Genomic DNA, 19,701 nt, shown 5'->3' with positions numbered 1-19,701 from the left:
CCACTCTTAACTTGATATTTGAACATGCATGTACAGTATAAGGCCACTTTGTATATTTAATTAATTAGTGTTTTTCCGTAAATAGAGAAACAAATAAGTAACGTAGTACTACACTTAGAAAACCGGTAAATTAACAGGGTTGATTTGCAAACACTGATCATAGAGATGTGGTCCATACATTATTATAAGATGTGTTTTTTTTTTTTTTTTTTTTTTTTTTTTTTTTTTTTTACAATAAAATATAATACTTTTGTCTCCTGTTGTATTTGTATTTGATTTCCTATGTACAGTGTAAGGAGATGGTATTATGTACACATCCAATAGAAAGGGTACTTTTCCTTTCAGAGCTTAGTGGGAGGATGTAGTACCAATTCACATATCATAGTATTATCCAGCATCTACTGACAATGAAAAGAGTAAACCGTTACCTCTTATGTGCTCTATTGTGCTGAAATGTTTGAGTGTTTCAAGTGGTTTCCCCATATTGTCATTCTTTACATTCGGTAAGGCAGGTTGGCTACTCCAAAGGTTTTGGTTTCCTACACATTTGTAGGTACCATTAAACAAACAAACAAACAAAATTAAGTCCAGTATAAAAGGGGGTCCTTGCAAAGGTACAGTAATTTAAGTTTGAAGGGATCAAATGTTTGCACATCATATAAAAAATAATAAAAAAAAGGTAAAAAGAGGCACTGAAAAATAAAGTTTCCTTCAGGCTTCTCCAGGATTGTCACATTGCCAAACACTGCTCTTATTCTGTATGAGGGAAAAAGAAAGACAATAAAAAGGGATTACTGCTTGATGCTGACAGCAGTATAAACTATTCCAAGATAGACGGCTTCTGTAGTTCCCTGGCAAACAAATGCTACAGTAAAGGTCAACTTCCTGCAGCACCACTAGCTTGACAAACACACCTCAACGGATCATTAAGTATATTAAAGAGGCAAGGCGTGGAAATATACAGAACAGCTGGTAACAACACCTGTTGCTTTAATGCACACATGCATTAGATATAAGAAATACTTTAAGAATATGCAGAAATTATATTAGCAAACCAGAAACATTTTGAACAAAGCTTAAAAAAAGGATTACTGAGTAAGTATCACACATATTTAGTTTATGTGCATTTCATGGTTTACTCTTTGTATTCCAGGAAGGAACACAGTTTGGAATTCTTGATACATTATAAGCAGATTAACATGGAAAAATGGTAATTGATCTTCATTTTATTTCATTTATAAGCCATCAAGCAGGGGTCTTGCTTAGCAATCAAACATGCATGTTGCTAATTTTAAACAAAAATTGTAGAACAAAAAAAAACCTAAAAAAAATAAAAATGCCTCTTTGAAACAGATAACAATGGTTTTGAAAACCGGAATATGAGACACCATGTGGAACCCGGTCTCTCTCGTTCTTATTACCTCATGATAATATTCGCCATGTCTCCCCATATGCAGAGGGGGATTCTAGCAAATAAAACATAACTGCCAAACACATCAACAAAACACTGAAAAAGCACTGTAGGTCAAGATATACACACTTAGCAGTATAAACAGTATTAAGGATATTATCCTCACTGTCCGTTAGGCTGAATTTGCTTTTATCTTTAAACATCAGATAACTTTATTATGGTTGTATTATAATGCTGCCTAACAAAAGCAACAGTAACACAATGTTTTATCATCTTATTCCTAGCTTTATGAAATGTAATCGAGTTAGTGTGAAATGATTACTGTATTTTTATAATGTTTTGGGTGGAAACTTTCAGTAACACACAATACAAAAGTTTCAATGTCTCAATTGTAAACTGCACAGGATAGCCTACGTTAGTTTACAGTTTTCAAAACATTTTAGACATCCAGTAACAGATATGCTAGTGTTAAAATAATTGTAAAAAATATTATGATTTTGCTATACGTATTTGGGTCCAGTAGCAAAAATAACTAATTCGATAAAAATTGTGGATTTATAAGTCTTATATCACTAACGACCACTGTATACCGTGACTAAGAACATTTGTAGAACGCAGCTATAATATTACACAGTCTACTTCACACCATAAGTACCTGTAGTCTATGAACAGCAGCTGGGCCCATCATCCTGAGAAACACCATGCATAGGAATGAGGCTTTCACACTGCTCGCTGTCTTCTGAAGTTCTGTGTAATACAGGACACCTCTTTAACTTATTAAAATAACTATTACAGATGCCCCAACCAACTCGAGTTCCTTCTAAGATCCTAGAAAGGCCATCAAAACACAAAAACAACATTTTATTTTGATACGGTTGCATACAAATAACTTGTTTAGTTTGATTTTTTTAAAAGAGAGGTGTGTCTGCAAGCACACATTAACACAGACCTTTCAAAGTCAAACCCTTGTAATAAATGCATTACATTTATAATACAGGGTTCACATTAGAAACACACCATCATCCTGTTATTTGAAAAGCAGGCAGCCTGTTTGTTCAAAAGTGGAAGGAAACCTAGATGGCCTACCTTCAGTAGGTGAGAACTTGATTATGCAGAACTAACTGGAAGCATCTAAGATCTCAGCGAGCACTTAATAGATGTGATTGGTTAATTCCTCAAATACTTTGCAAATAACATGGTAGCAAGTTTTGTGTTCAGATTGCAAAATGATTCCTAAACTGACCAACTCCATTTGTGACATACAGTACATTTATATAAAAAGGGCCATATACTAAGCCTTGAACATATTCAATGTGTGAGAAGCCCAGTTGTTATATTACTAAGTGGCAGCGATACAGTTCAAAATACTCATCCGGCTATTTGCCAATGCATTCTTTAATACACAGCATTCCTACCTTTGTATACGATGCTTCCGACAGATAAAAGCAAAAACCCTTCTCACACCCACCATCACTGGATCCCAGTTATTGTAGTGGCATAGAATGGTTACAATAAAGAAGGAAAGAAAAACAGGAACAGCACCTGCAAAAAACAGCCAAGAAAACCGCACCTGGAAAAGAAAAAAGAATTATTGTTGATGTAAAAAACTAAAAACAAAAAAACATTTACATATTCAATTGCAGTAGATACTGGTACAGTGCAACATTCTATAGAACGCAGAACAAAAATGACCTGCAGTTGCTGCATGCCTCCAAGATGAGGCAGAAGAGAATATGCAATGAATACAAAACAGTTTTCTTATAATCCAAAAGACACAATTTATTCTCCAAAGCCGTCAGTGTATTTTACTCCATACAGAATATAATAGCACATACGTACAGTCCATGTATCAAGCAGTTTCTATTGAGTCCTGTTTCTACACAGATGTTGTGTTCAGTCATGCCAACAACAGACAGATAATATATCATTACACTTACCTTTTGCATGCACATATCAGCAATTATGGACAGAGGTATTGTAAGGCTCAATGCAAGTGTTCCTATCAATGAAGAGGTGAGAAAGCAACCCCTAAGAAACAAGGAGACAGAGCGATGATTGGACTTCCCAACAGCAAATAAAGCAGTACAAGGTACTGAATTAGAAATATAAAAATGTCCGCCATCTAACTCTATTTGTGTCATGTTAACATATTATTATCACCCACTTTGTTATATAAAATCTAATTTAATAGTTATTATAAATAAATAAATACAGAAAAAATGACTGGCCCAGTAACTAACTGCAGTCAATACAAAAAACAACATTATATTGTTAAGTCAAAGACATTTGTACTTTAATTGGTCTTTAAGAGCTGGCAATGAAGCTGACAGTAAAGCTACCCATGACCTTACAGAAGTGTATTCCTCTGTGTTATACACTGCAACTAACTTCATTAATAAAAGAACAAAGAGCATACCATAGCCAAAGAAACTCAGATAGTACAGTCCCAATAAGTCCATTAAGGATGAGATACATCCACACAAGCTTACTGGGTAACTCAAAAGCTTCAAAACCAGTGTAATGAAGCAAGAAAAAGCCTGGCCATAGGAACAAAAGGTTAAACAAGCCGACAAACCCTAAAAGTGGGGAAAACGAAAATAAAATTAGTCACACTAAAAGAAGTATAGCAATTTCTCAAACTATTTCCTAATGTTATTGTATAATACTTCTTAACTAAAAATATTACAAAACTTCACACTGTAATTATCTGTAAAAACATATGGCCAAGATTTTTTTTTTGTCCCTGAATAAACAAGTCACCCTGAAAGATTAATATAATAAATGGCATCTGCTGCAATAGTAATACAATACTAATGAAAACTTTTGGGGAAATAAAATAAATAAAATGTGACCACAGTGCTACTAGAAACTAAAACAGGAACATGAAACATAGATCCATGTGTGATGTGCCATCGTGATTGTACAGTTTCTAAGGCATAGAACAGTAAAATAGGAAAAATGCAGCAATTTACTGGAGGCTAAAAGGGGCATTATTGGTGCCACACTAGTCACAGCCTCAGAAAACCAAAGACTACTACATCATGTGTCATTAAAAAACAGCAACAGGCCCTGAAGACCTTCACTGATCAGCCTACACGAGGTCAGAAGCTACTGGGGAGCAGAAAACTGCAGAGGACTGTAACACCAGAAAGGCAGTGATGAATAAGCACAATAACCGAAACAATGAAGGTAGCAAGTGAACTGTATTGAGTTTACTGTAAACTAAAAAGGACATTATAATATTGAATGATCAGTTCTTAAGCAAACCATTTAAGGTGTCATTCCGTTCTCTTTTTAAGAACAGTGAGTCTATCTTATTTTTAGAGTCAGTAGTTCTCTGTAGCTACAGCTATCCAAATAATAACAACTAATATTTACCAGAGAAACCATGCACCTTTGCCCAACTGGCAAATGTGTATTGTTGACCTTAAAAAGGCAACATCAAAACTGCTTAACTTACCAAAGAACATGGGTATGTCAAGTTTGTCCTCACGATCCACTTTTCTTTTAATCATGACTATGTATACAGCATACAACACTGCTCCCACTAATGACCAGAGAGACCCTTATGAGGGAATAAAAGGCAAGCAGAAGATGAAATTACAACAAAAAGAAGACATTGACTGGAAAATTAAAAAGTTCAGGTTCACGAGAACATTTGGTTAAAAAATGAATACATCTGCCGATACAATCCAGGCTACCATACAGCTAGTACCTACAAATACTTCTTAGAAGCTAACTGCTGAAAGGTCAGAAGTTAATTTATGTTTCAGTGCATTTCTCCCTGTAGGAGGCTAAGCTCTCTCCTCATCTGTGAAAAAAATAGCTTTGTTTGCATAACCATGTTTCTGATTACTTTGTGAGCTCAGATTTGAACCTGGGCGATTCTGGGGTGACATCAGGAATATAAATCACATTAGTTTGTAGTAAGCTATGCTGCAGCTCCCTGCGCATGTGGTGCCTATGTGATACTGGAATGCAGTTCTGATGAGTAATCCATGTGTATTTGATCTGCCACATTCACTCTCTCCCTACCTTCTGGTGATTTTCATCATGCTTTATTAAGTCCCCCCCCCCCCCCCCCCCTTTTTTTTATATATATATTTTTTTATTATTATTATTATTTTTTTTTTTTTAATAACAGTTGTCCCTGGCAGATACCAATTCTTTTAATTTTTTTTTTTTAAATCATAATTAAAAGTTTGACATCCAGCCATTGGTTGGAAAGGAGAGCAGCCCTGGTGATGTACAGTAGTAGCGGTATTAGTTGTGCAGCCTCCCCAATTAAATATCTCATTTATAGAAAACAAGCTGGGCAAGCGGCTTACCATTCTGGATACACAACAGCTTTGTAATGCAGTTTTCTTATATATATTTAAGAAATTAATAATATATTTGCAGAAACTTAAAACTTTTTTCTAGATATGCACTAAAAAATGTTTTTACACAACAATGCAATATAGACCATAATTGTTTTAAAGAACAATCAAATTATCAATCTTATAAAACTAGTAATAAACAATTCAGCCACATTTCTAAGCCATTACATTAACCTCCTGAGTTTTTTTTTTTTTTAATTAATTTTGTAACAGTCACAAGCAATGGTGAAAATTGCATTTTGGTGTAAAGACCTTAAATAAACTGGCTCAAAGTTTTCAACAAATGAAGTTACAATTCATATTTAAGAAAATAAATGAAATACCTATAACATCTTTCCCATCAGTATTATCTGAGCCCGACAAACTTACAAGAACGACTCCTCCGATGCTGCAAAGAAAATGTATAATAAAAAAATGTTAAACTTTAAAATCTGAAAAAGAAACCCCACACAAACTTATATTTCTATGCGTAAATCATCATTTGTGAGAATAGTACCATCAGTATAATGTATTTTATAAAGATCAGCCTTCATGACACAGAACACTAATACATCTGAGAACATACATGCACACATACTTAAAACATTTGCAGTGGCCGCAAAAGGGTAATGTGCAGGGCTAACCTCCACAGGGCCTGAAAATAAGGCTATGCCAAAAACCTATAAGGCTGCTGTATTCTTGTATGTGTTTTGTAATCGAAGTTACTACTATTAAGCCAACCATCCATAACTATAAAATACTAAATATTAGAATGTGCTGCAATACTCGCACCTTTTGTATTGCTATACAAGGTCACTTAGCCACTCTGTGCTGCTACTTTGGCTCAAGAAGGGCTTCCAATATCAAGATACAATTAAAAACAGCAATGCAACATTTTCAAAGGTAAACTCCTGTTCTTTCCACAGCACCAGCAACCAACGGATAAGTTAATGAATCAACTGTAACACTACATTTCGTCTCTTCACTCACCTTAAAGCCACTGCTAAAAGCTTGGACAGAGTAAACCTGTCTCCACTGTTACTGGGAAACACTGCCGCCAGGATTAAAGTGAATAGCCCTATGGCCAAAAAAATAAATAAAAATAAGTAATTATAACATAGGTGCGTCTACTGGTAAATATTTTATTCTTTGGTAGTGGGAGGGGGGATGGGTCGACTTTACTACAGTTCAACAGATGTATTCAGACATATTCCTGTTTTTTCTTGATCTTGTTAATCTAATAAATTGTTATAAGACATGGTCCATAGTAAAGGGCTGCAATGATAAAAGTTAGTCTGTGACGGGTAAATGTAGATTTCATTACAGGTAATTCAACATTCAAATCAAACATGCTTTTTTTGTCACCTGAGCCTTACCAGAAGTTGAGGACAAGATGTTCACGATGGCTACCTGTGTGTCTGACAGTGCCTCTTGATAGGAGAAATTAGCTAAAAACCACTGAAAACAAACAAACACGCAGTTATATTTCCATGTGGAAAATATTTATTTTTATTTTTTTATTTTTTGTTTTTTCACAAATTTTGTTTTATTACAGATACACATTAATAAAAAAAAACTCATTACAAGAAAATAAACATATATATATATATATATATATATATATATATATAAATAACAAGACATGAAAACAGACCTTACACAGTCTAATAATTTAGTTACCATACTGTATCATTAGTGGCAGTAACGGTAACAGTCCCTCACTCTTTTTAATGAACTGAATATATATATATATATATATATATATATTCACATGAAAACGGCTTCAATACTTTTACATTTACTTAAAAAAAAAAAAAGAATACACGATACTCAAAAGAAATACTAAATCAAGGAACTTATTACTTTGTAGTTTAGTTTACAAAAGCAATGATACACTTACCACAAAACAAAAGAAGAAGCTGATTTTTGCCACCTGTGTTATTGGTAGTTTGCTAACAGTTTTTAATATTGACTCATGGTCCTTTGCTGCTGGGTAGGACATGCGAGACAGTTTAGCTTCCAGTGCATGGGTGGATGGAAGCTGACGTACTTCCATGACATTGCTGAATCGAACACGAGGCTTTTTAGGACCTGCAACATAAAACATTTAAAACCAAAGTTTGTGTCAGACCAAGGGCCTGGTGCAATCTGAAAATAGTATAGCATACACACATTCATTGTTGAAGAGACTGAATTAAAAAAAAAAAAAAAAAAAAACAGTAAATAGTGAGGCTTTGCATAGATTCAGTGGCTCTATGAGAAGAGCTTCTAATCTGAACTTTTAGGCAAAAAGAACTCAACATCGCCACCTGCTGTTGAGCTAAATTATTGGCTATGTTCCAAAAGTACAGCATTTAACAGAAAAGCGGATAAATATGTTGACATCAAAGATGTTTTAAGCACTTATCAAACTACATTTTTGCTTTTGTGGGGGAAAAAAAATAAATTATTTATATATATATATATACACACACACACACACACACACACACACACACACACGGTTGTAGTCAAAAGTTTACATACCCCAATGGAGGTTTATAATTTCCAGAAATTTCCCGAAAACAAATAATTTTTTGAAAAATCTTTTGTAGCAAAGGTTTGCTTTTGTGGATGAGGAAAAAAAGTTACAAGAAATAGATGTCTACAATTATTTATTGCAGCATTTTTTGTTAGGGTATTTCACACCCTTTGATGCTATGATAGTATTGTCTAAAAGGTGCTAGACATTTCAATATGATAATGCAGAAACTAATTCTAGAAAAGTCTAGAAAATGCTGGATTGCACGTGAACATTCTTAGAGAGTGTAGCAGGGCGGTAGAAAGCCCTGCACATGAAAAGGGGGCAGGGCAAAGCCCTGTGAATTGAAGTGCATTTGTTTTAGTACTATGTTTTAAATGTTTTTGTATTTTATTTCTCTCACTTTATTTCTCTCTCTCTCTCTCTCTATCTCTCTCTCTCTATATATATATATATATATAATGACGGAGAGAAGCTGTAGCTTGTTTTGTTTTGCAGTTGTGGATGGGCCGTCCCATCCACTTGAAAACCTTGTGTAGAAGGTGGCCATCTCCCGAATTAATTAAGTGATTAATTTGTTGCTAAATCGGGAGATGGTCACCTGTTTAAAAAGCCTGCAGCTCTCCCTGTTCGAGGTGGGTGTTCGGAGGAAAGAACAGCAGAGTGAGAGAAGACGAATTGGAAAAAAGCAGAAAAGAAACACGTAAGGATCAGTGAAGACAGTTGCCCAGCCTGACCTGGTTTTTTGTGTTCGTGACTTGTTTTTGTTTCAAACTTTGTTTTGCTCTGTGAGCAGTGTTCTCTGTTTGTTAAAACTGTTTATTTTATTTTTGCTGTTTAAAGAAAATAAACAGTGCTGCAGCGCCTTTTACACCGCAGTAGTTTGTTTTTGTTCCTGAATTCTGGCCTGATGTCACCACATCAGCCAACCCTGTCACAGAGTATAAAAGGGTTAGGCATAGGAGGATTGCTGTAAATTACCAATAAGTCAAAATGGGAAAAAGTAAAGAGGTATCTGAAGACCTTAGGCAGAAAATGATTTATTGTCATAAAGCTGGAGAAAGATAAAAGAAGATTTCCAAGCATCTGAGTATTCCAATTTCAAATATTGTTTCTATTGTCAAGTACAGGACTCACGGTACTGTTGCAACGCTCCCTCGGTTCACCAAGAACAAGTAGAAGAATTGTGAGGAAGGTTAATAATAATCTGAGATTGACTGCCAAAGACATGCAAAGTGAATTGGCTGCAAGTGGGACTGGGGTTTCCATTTCAAACATAGGTGGAGTATTGCATGGTGAAGGTCTCAATGGTCGCAGTGCAAGAAAAAAAACACACTTAGGACAAGGCCACTCAAAAGGACAATTGCTTAAAGTTTGCAAAACGGCACTTGAATGATGGATATGAGTTCTGGTCAAAGCTTTTGTGGAGTGATGAAACAAAAATCGAGCTATTTGGTCATGCTGATGTCGTTTCGTTTGGAGAAAGTCTGGCAAGGCGTACAACGAAAAGAACACCACACCTACTGTCAAGCATGGAGGTGGTAATATCCTTCTATGGGGCTGTTTTTCCACTAATGGCAATGGAAATTTAGTTCCAATACATGGTAAAATGGACTCCATAGCATACCAAAAATATTGGCCAATCATCTGAAACCCTCTGCTACTGAATTTTTTTATTATTATTTTTTTTTTTAATTTAGTCATCGCAAATGTTTTTTTACCCCGGTTTTCTCCCCAATTTGGAATGCCCAATTATTATTTTTATCCCGGTTCACTGCTGCAACCCCTCTGGCGACTTGGGAAATGGAGGCTGAATGGTCAAAAAAAGAAAAAGAAAATCACTAAAGAATCATGCCAAAAGCTCATTGACAAATAGCCTAATCGTTTAAAGGAGGTTATTATTGCTAAAGGTGCCTCAACTAGCTATCAATTTCATTTTCCTTGTCAGTGTATGAATACTCGAATTAGCATTTTTGGAGTTTTGCAAAAAAATTGCTAAAATAAATAACTGTAGACATCTATTTCTTGTAACTTTTTTTCCTCATCCACAAAAAGCAAAACTTTTGCTACAAAAGATTTTTCCTAGAATTAGTTGTTTGACAAATTTCTACATATTATAAAATTTCCATTGGGGTATGTAAACTTTTGACTACAACTGTATATATGACGGCATAATGTGCAGGGAATGGAAGAGTAAAGAACAGAAGTATGCATTGTTAAAACAAAATATCTAGACTACATTTGAATCGTATTCAGATGCTGAGCAGCTAGGGAAAGTGAAGCAGAACAGAGAAACTGTTCTCAGTTAACACTTACATTCTTCACATTCACCGTTGGCATCGCCAACCTTTTCTGAAGAAACATCCTGGAACTTCACAGGAACATAAAGTGGTTCACTCTGTAATATAAAATGTGCACAGTCCGAACTCGAGATCCTCCAGTATGAAAAAGTATGATGTTGACCGTTTAGACAAGGTCTTCTTGCTCTTATTCCTTGTTTGAAAACATGATAAAATTGTACTCTTACCATAAGGATGGACAGATATTTATAGCCTCCCTGTGGGCCCCCAGCAAAGACGGCCACTCAGTACGATCATATCACCCTGTACTCCAGGCAATGGTGCCTTTACTGGAGTTTTGTATTTAATGAGACAAACTTTTCTGCATATACCTATAAACTGAAATCAATTGGCTCAGAGAACTAAAACTGCACATGTTTGCATGACACAGAAAAGCTGTTTTATGTCACCTGACTTCTCAGACCATCCCTAGACTGAAGCTAAAAGCCTGTGGACCTGTATAATGTACACAATTTCAAATACTTACCAGGGCGTTGTTAGAACTGTTATCTGTAGTGCATGCTGTAAAGTAGCCCTCTGCATCTGAAAACTGCAAAAAAATCAACACATTCTCAGTTGTTGAATGGAATATTCCATTCATATTTTAAAGGCTATAATGATAAGGTACAAATGCATTTGTAGATTAACATTAAACTATGTGAAATATATATTATTGTTTTTTTTTTTTTTTGCATTTTAGGATTAGGTCCCTTGTTGGGATGCGGAATCTGGACAAAAATATTGTTGTTGTTTTTGTTGAAATGTTGAAACAATATTAAAATTTATTTTATCACATTATACCAAAAAATACAATTTAATATCTATTCATTTTAAGCACTGCCAGTCACATTTAGAAATTAAATAATTTTTCATTTGAGTGCATTAACAAATAAATATGAAAACCACAGCCATCAGTGTTTTATCATTTGTTTGTTAGCTAATGAAACATGAATAGCTGTATGCTACAGTTAATTGTAATACTTCAAAAAATGTTCACAGTTGTCTTAAACAGAAAACAATCAGTTTATTATTTAGAAGGCTATAAAATAAAATAAAAAAGACAATCTGTCCCATTACAATTCAAATGAATGTAGAAAATATATTTATGTATATATGTGTCTGTTATTGATGGTGGGATGTTTGTGTGAAAGCTTTTGAGACTTTGAATCTAGCATTCACGAGGTGTGGGTCATGTAAAAGATCAGTGATGCATGCTTCATTCCATGAATCAGTGTACACCTTCACAAAACAGCAAACACCTTTCCAGTTTAAAACCATGCATCAAATCGTAACATTGTGTGACAAAATCTCTGAAAAAAACAATACTTACAAGTGCAGCATGTCTCCCTCGAAATCCTCTTGCGCACTGCTGCCTCCAGGGCTTCCACACAAGAAATCCAACCAAGTAGAGGATAAACATGGACGTCTTCGCAAAAGTACTGAAGAAGGGTTTATTATAGTCTTGACGCTTGAAAATGTACTGTAAAAAACAAACACACATCCTTAAACTTCTTCAATTAGAAAATTACATTATGAAAACAGGTATAAAGGAACTACTTGGAGGTAACTCTAAATCCATGGAAACCCGTGATACAAAAATGAAGAGGTACCATCAAAAACACTTCTCTACCCGACCTCAATGCAGAATATCCAATGTAGGTCAAAAGCATTGGCGCACCTTGACACTAAGTTATTTGTTGGTCCAGCGAGCATTGCATTAGCTACTTTGTCCACTATCCATTCTTTCCTAGAGAATTTTAGGTTTTTTGTTGCTTGGTATAAAGCATTCAATTGGTTTGTCAAAGCTGAATAAAGCAGCAAAAAAAATCTTAATGTCAAGATGGCAACTGTAATAATAATCTGCTTTTGCACAGATAAAAATAGAACTTGAATCATAAACCAGCTGTGTCTCACAGTTCTCACCAACTAGGCTTAACCCAAATATTCTAAAACTAACATCACTTCCTTTAAACAGGGTATGATCCATTTTTAATACTGCAGCGTTTACAGAGAAATGGCATCCATCGCTTATGCCAGAAATAGCCACACCACATTCATTCAAACACAACTTCTTAGAAATAAAGCAGGTTAGTGCACAAAAAGGGACTGGTTTTTTGTTGTTAGATAGTAAAGAGATTAGTGCCGAGACAAACACAGGATTTTCATGTTAATGGCAAGTACAATAAGTTACACTAACATTTTCTCTTGGGGACTGGGATTGTTTCCTATAGGATATCCTTACTTAAAGCTATCAAACTTGCACTTTAAATGTATTCAAATGCAAGCCAACATGTTGCTACTGTAGCTCTGGATTATTATATTCTTAGTAGTATTCTTGCTTAATATTTTCTGAGCTAAAGCAGCAAGTCTGTCCCACCCCATTTACTGCATGAATTACAGCTTGTTACTAAGGTTACAGTCACCACGTGTGTCTATGCATTTGGCATCCTCGTGATCGTTTGTAGCCCTAATTATGAATTTCTCTGTGATCCAACATACAGAAGGGAGAACATACCGACGTGAGCTCTGATGAAGCAACCCAAATGACATCAACGAGCAGGAGCATGACGATTCCCAGGGCCATGCGTCTGCGCTGAGCTGAGGAGCTGCTCTGAGAGCTCACCCGATTCATGATAAACACCCACACCATTAGTCATCTGCAACACAGGACATGAGGACTTACAACCACTTACTGTACATTCATTATTCTTTAATAATGAAGGTGGAGTCTCAAATGCATTATTCTTCTGCTATCAAAAAAGTACACAGCGTTTTTAGAACAAATAAGACAAATACACACACATACATATATAATTTATTTATTTATTTCTTAGCAGACGCCCTTATCCAGGGCGACTTACAATTGTTACAAGATATCACATTATTTTTACATACAATTACCCATTTATACAGTTGGGTTTTTACTGGAGCAATCTAGGTAAAGTACCTTGCTCAAGGGTACAGCAGCAGTGTCCCCCACCTGGGATTGAACCCACGACCCTCCGGTCAAGAGTCCAGAGCCCTAACCACTACTCCACACTGCTGCATATATATATGAGAGAGAGAGAGAGAGAGAGAGAGAGAGAGAGAGAGAGAGACAGAGATATATATATATATATATATATATATATATATATATATATATATATATAAATATAAATGAAGCCTGTTAATGAAACTCTGTAAACATACAAAAGCATACAATTAAAACTAGCCTAATACATTAAACTGCCTGCTCGTGATTCAGGTACACAATGATCTGTTACTTTCTCATGAATACTATCTCTTTCAAAAGATTTCCAAGAAAATCGAGCTACAATGAAACATTTCAGATAAAAATCAATTACTGGTGTAGAATTCAGATTAGATATTTAAATTCAATTATTAACTTTCTGTGAAAAATGCCTTTACAATGAGAAACATGACAGTAATATTTATCAGACATCTTTTGCATTCAACCAAATTCCATAAACTATATAAAAGTGAACTAGGCGTCATAAGTTTGACCAGAATGTTTTGGACACCCCTTTAAAAGAGATACCAGGAACGCTGAAAGCTGTACTGGACTTACTGTTTGACAACAGTAATACAGTGTGCAATGATGGCCACATAATACTAACTTTACAACCGACTGAACTGGCTAAAATAGTTTAAAATGATTCACAAACAGATGCATGTGTAAGAACTGTTTTGCTTTACCATTTTTCGGAGTTAACAAGGAGTTTAAGACAGAAGCAGATCTGGTCTAGTCTTCCACACCTCAGACAGAAACCATTCTGACATTTACCCAACACAACTAAGCAACTTTTCAGCGAGACCTTGAGAACGGCTGATTACCTGACCTTTCATGAGCAACCTGATGGCATGTCTCATTTTTACACACTGTCAGCAGAACTAATGCTTAAGGGAAGATGCTTGGCAATGCAGTAAATAACCTACAAGTACATTATGTTAATCTAAAAGCAGATATGGAATGTTAATGCTAGAACTTATTAACCCTCATAAATGCCATCTTATAGAAACGTCCTGAATTTGCATACTTATAGCTGGTAACTGAAGGTACATGAAAATATAAATTCAGTTAAGGACTGTTCAAAGTATAATAGTGACAATGACAAATGTTTATAAAAGCATCAATACGTTGCCAACATACCTGATTTGTACCTTGATGAATCGTTCAGTTTTGTACTCCCTTAGTATTAACCTGTAAAGGAACCTAAAGAAAATACATTTGGGATTTTTATATACCCAGGGAGATTAGAAAGTAAGTTTACCACATCAATGATATGATGTGTTGATGTTGTAAACTTCCTTTCTAATCACACACACCTGTAATTAATTATATCTATATAATATAAAAATCGCGTAGCAATCAGGAAATTAGACATGCAGGTCCACCTGCAAAAAGTAAATAATAGAATACATACCATTTAAAATGACACAGGATACACCATAGTTCAATTCAATCAACATTATTTTAAACTAGAAATACAATACTATATGTATGTATGCGTTTAAATATCATTATTAAAACCAAGTCCTCTTGACATAATTTCCTGTAAAAGTTTCTAAAAGGTAGTGGGTTGTTCATACAATCTTTTATTTTAAAAATTATCCAAAAGAGCTTAAATGTCACTGTGAAAATAAGCTCACACAAAAAGAACCTCAAGAGAGCTCACACAAATCCTTGTAAACCAGGCCTGCAGGTAGGCAGCATGTACTGTTAGTGAAGACATCTAACCTCAAACTGCTGTTCTCACCGATTTGTATTGCCTACAAGCCAGTTCATGCTCAGATTCTGACCTTGTGCAACATTGTGCAACCAGGTGGTCTAAAAAAGCCTTTGTTCTTTTCATATTTACAGCCTGTAGGATTAGACATACAGATAAAAATGCTATGCAGGCCAGTGCATTTCCTGGGTTCTTTTAACATTACATGTTATCTGAACTTCCTGCAGTTTGCATATTTGTTTTCTACAGGCCAGCAGAACAACTTGTTTTAGAGAGTTATTCAAAGTGCAGGATTGTCAATCAGCACTAGCCACGCCCTTCAGGTGCAGGAGGAAATCAGCTACAGCATCTGAGCCAAGTCAGTGTCTATTGACAAGCACTGGTAAACAATGCAGCAACAGACTTATACAATCCCTGTGCTGAACTGCAGTACTGTTCTTTATAAAACTAGCACGAAATATAACCCCTATACTGACTGATTCAGGTTTTATTTTGGAAATCCAAGTTGTGCTTTGTTTTATGTAGGAATATATTACTAAATGCAAAGTGTTATTAGATAGTAAAAATAAATAAAAAATAAATAAAAAGGTAATTTCTTACCGAGAAGGCTTTAGGTAAATCACCTTTTCTTCACAGCCAGCCAGCTGTAAGAATGTGAACAAGCAAGATTCCACCATAAAGAAGAGTCGTCATTACAGTGGGCTATCATGAAAAAAAAAAAAAAAAAAAAATATATATATATATATATATATATATATATATATATATATATATATATATATATATATATATATATATATAATCTTTTGCCAAAGGATTTGACAAGAAGTCTCTGTGTCTTCACAGACTTAGATATTTAGAAATGATGTAGCATCCCCTGGCACATCCTTGCTACAAGACATCTATTGCTGTGCACTGTCCCAGGTCATAACAATAGTTTACCTTTGTTGTTCAGTTCCAGGGCTTACAATGAAAGTACGTTTCTCCAGTAGTTTATAAACAGAACATCATTTAGTTAAGAAGTTGTTTATTATATATTTGAATACAATTTTAAATTATGTCTGATCATGAATTTAAACAAAAACTTTAAAACAGAATGTGGAATAGAACAGCTTAAATTAACACTAATAAAGCACACAAAAAATGTTTGAAGCACTCCATCTCCTTGTTCTAAAAGTAGGCCAGCAAAACAAAACCAGCTTAAGGAAACCCATGACGTTGTTGTTTTGCACTCACCTCTAACCATAGCTTAAATGTTTAATGCAGCACTTGATACCCAACCTAAGCAGCAAACATATGAGTAGACAGCCCTCCACATACGGTAAGCAGTATTTGATGCCTAATTATAAGCTTACTCAATCATTGAAGGAGTGACTAATTGTACAGTGTCTCCCGATTTGAAAAGTGCAGTCTGTGAATCAGCAATTATGCCTGTTTACTTGAAGACATTTAGGCCCATATCTATCACTGACCTTTCTGATAAAGAAATGAGGAAATAAAAGAAATCTGGGATTACTGATGATCGCTTGGTTCAATTGGTAGTGAATGTACTGTTGCCTTCAGTACATCAATTAAACAACTTTGGAAGATGTGTTTACATAGGCAGTTTAACTAGGCTATACAGCAGAAAAGCCCTGGGAATCCTAAGCGTGTGCTTTCAAAAGAATATGCTGCTAACCTGATTGACAGCACAATACATTGTTATTATTATTATTTATTTCTTAGCAGACGCCCTTATCCAGGGCGACTTACAATTGTTACAAGATATCACATTCTTTTTTACATACAATTACCCATTTATACAGTTGGGTTTTTACTGGAGCAATTTAGGTAAAGTATCTTGCTCAAGGGTACAGCAACAGTGTCCCCCATCGGGACTGAACCCACGACCCTCCGGTCAAGAGTCCAGAGCCCTAACCACTACTCCACACTACTGCCTGTTAAAAATGGACAGGCTTTTGGCACAGCATGGAAAGAAAATGAATGATTCCTGGCACAGCCGCTGTAGATTTCTCACATGGCACTTCTGACGATACGTTGCTTGTCCTAGTTACTAACAATAGTAACCCTAGTTACTATTACAGGATGCGTCCCAATTTGGTCTTTTACTCCAAGGAAAAGAAACACGCAATGAATCTGGAAACTATTTTACTAGGATGACTGTAAGTTAGCGTCAGGCCACACAAGCATACGTTTGCTAAAGCTGGTGGAATGACGGGAAAGGAAACCGAGAAAGCAATAACTTAGCCCATTAACAAAATAAACAGTACATGGTGAGGACTGGCAAGACATTTACTAAAACCGAGCAGTCGTAAAGCTACACAGATTAAATGTCTTCTGTTACTTGCGCAGGATTTCAACATAAACTAAGGACACGGTGTTCATAATAACACTGCATCAACTTATGTAGTTTGTTTTAACAGCAGGCTATGTATTCAACAACATCCCAAGTTACACAAGCAAATACATATACAATAAAATGCAATAATTTGCTGTGGAGCTGTCTTGATTATGATTATGGGGAAATGCATTTTCTTTACAAAATTGTTCTTATTTTTTGATACTCAAAATAATGAATATTAAATTATATTCGTAGTATTATTTACTCTATACATTTGACCGGATCTGTCTGCTAAACTTGTCTGAAGTGAAAACACTTCTAAACTCCCAAGCTATTTAGACTCAGTCACCGGAAACCTTACTAAACCTTATTATGCGAAGTAATATTACATAATTCTAGAAAAGTGTTCCACGCCGCTTTAGAATATGCATTTACTGTACCTGTATTTTTAAAGGAAACAGTTCCAATCCTAGCTTGTAAACATTGCCCACCAACCCTTTCTCGTTGCTTCCTGCTCACCTGACTCCAGTTAGTAACTGGGTGGGATTTGTGGGAAATGTAGTTCTTAATCAACGCTCCTCACGACTCTAGTCGTTCACGTCGGCGAAACAAAACTACATCTCCCAAGAAGGAATTCAAAGTAATCACATGACTTTACACTTGGCACTTGAGTTTGATCCGAAGTGAAATAAAAATCGGAAACATATTGTAATAGCCTGGATTCGAAGTCACTGGGATATCTTATGAAATGAAATTGTGTATTTTGAAGCAAAAAAAAAAAAAAAAAATCTAAATAAAGAAATAGACAAAATAATATCTGTGAGTCCTGCGAAGGTAATGCTGTGGGTGAAGAAAAGATAATGGATGTATGGCAAGAACAAAGGGAAAAGGGAAGATTTTATTATAAAATAAAAAAGCACTCAAAAGTAGAGAAATACAAACATGTGGGGAAAAGGAAAAACAAGGAGGAAGAAACTAATATTAATAGACTAAGGTTCGGACATACAGCATTAAATGATCATTTATACAGGATTGGGAGTCATGCGAATGGGTTATGCAGTAATTGTGGTGAACAAGAAACATAGATTAATGAAATGCAATACATATAATCAACAAAGAAACAGATTAAATAGGAAGTTAAGGGATATAGAAATCAAAGTAACATCAGTAAATGGTATTCTGAAGGTAGAAGGGAGAGAAAAACAAATGGGAGAAAGAGACATGTATATTACAATTTATAAAAAGCATATGGTGATGGGAGCAGGTACAAAGACAGAACTACAATAGATACATAAACGGTAGAGGGCGCTCATCATCTCCATTTAGATGGCATGCGCCAACAACCCCTAAAAAGATGAAGATCCGAAGTGACTTTGACTCGACGAGAGTCTTCATCATCATGAGTACTAAACATTCTGCTTGCCTACAGAGGACTAATGTACTGTAGTCTGCATAGGATAAGAAACCATCAAGAAAATAGAATGATGATATGTTGGCATTTGCTGAAACCTACCACGGCACATTATGCAATCGAACTATGCAATACAAGTAATTTTGTAGAAGTGAAGAAATAACCATACACGTGTTAAATTGTTCACAAAAACATGTGTATATTGCTTTTGCTGTTATTTTCAACATAGGCGTAAGATAATGGTAATATTCAATGTAATAAAATACAGGTATGTTTTCAATAAAAACACGGACGTTTGCATGAAGCCTCTCTGTTTCTCAGTGATACATAGACATTACTTATCAGTATCTGTGGGAAAGTTTTTGGCACACATATTGAGGGTTTACAAATACATACAACGGTCTACCTGGTCATCAGTTCCTCCTGTAACAATCATAGCTGGGTACAGTACATTCCCTCCAGGGGTTTTAGGGAACACTCATCTTCCAAAGTCTTGGACAGAGCACAATATTTATATGAACTGAATTGTAGACCTATTGAATTGCAGACATGTTTATAACTTTGACCTGTCCAAACACCAAATCTCAGCT

At 35.3% G+C, this 19,701-nt stretch overlaps 1 protein-coding gene across 5 annotated transcripts; it reads right to left on the bottom strand.

The window, feature by feature from the left end:
* Window positions 1-258: 258 nt before the first annotated feature.
* Window positions 259-18,246, bottom strand: LOC117411783 (solute carrier family 35 member F5-like). Of its 5 annotated transcripts, none has more exons than XM_059032409.1 (17): window positions 18,141-18,246; window positions 15,960-16,061; window positions 14,783-14,845; window positions 13,145-13,286; window positions 11,960-12,109; window positions 11,117-11,179; window positions 10,607-10,688; window positions 7,670-7,860; window positions 7,146-7,227; window positions 6,760-6,847; window positions 6,114-6,178; window positions 4,872-4,976; window positions 3,828-3,987; window positions 3,349-3,439; window positions 2,827-2,981; window positions 2,067-2,239; window positions 259-756 (listed from the first exon to the last, which is right to left on the bottom strand). In XM_059032409.1, the coding sequence occupies exons 4-16, from the start codon at window positions 13,277-13,279 to the stop codon at window positions 2,074-2,076; spliced, it is 1,533 nt and encodes a 510-aa protein (XP_058888392.1). In that variant the 5' UTR covers window positions 13,280-13,286; window positions 14,783-14,845; window positions 15,960-16,061; window positions 18,141-18,246; the 3' UTR covers window positions 259-756; window positions 2,067-2,073. The 5 variants fall into 5 exon arrangements, with proteins under 5 accessions (XP_058888392.1, XP_033875437.1, XP_058888393.1 ...); XM_034019546.3 differs by having other exon boundaries at window positions 2,067-2,158; XM_059032410.1 differs by having other exon boundaries at window positions 14,783-14,833.
* Window positions 18,247-19,701: the final 1,455 nt, after the last annotated feature.

The sequence above is a fragment of the Acipenser ruthenus genome, chromosome 10 (genome assembly GCF_902713425.1).
Source record: "Acipenser ruthenus chromosome 10, fAciRut3.2 maternal haplotype, whole genome shotgun sequence".
NCBI lineage: Eukaryota > Metazoa > Chordata > Actinopteri > Acipenseriformes > Acipenseridae > Acipenser > Acipenser ruthenus.
Note: the sequence above shows the minus strand (reverse complement) of the source record. Positions and strands in the feature narration are given on the sequence as shown.

Excerpts from the sequence above, each read along its gene's own strand:
- LOC117411783 (XM_059032409.1), bottom strand. The coding sequence starts at position 13,279 with ATGGTGTGGGTGTTTATCATGAATCGGGTGAGCTCTCAGAGCAGCTCC. Across the intron at positions 4,977-6,113 it reads TGATGGGAAAGATGTTATAG|GGTCTCTCTGGTCATTAGTG; the intron begins GTATTTCATTTA and ends TTCCCTCATAAG. Across the intron at positions 2,982-3,348 it reads CTGATATGTGCATGCAAAAG|GTGCGGTTTTCTTGGCTGTT; the intron begins GTAAGTGTAATG and ends TTTCTTTTCCAG.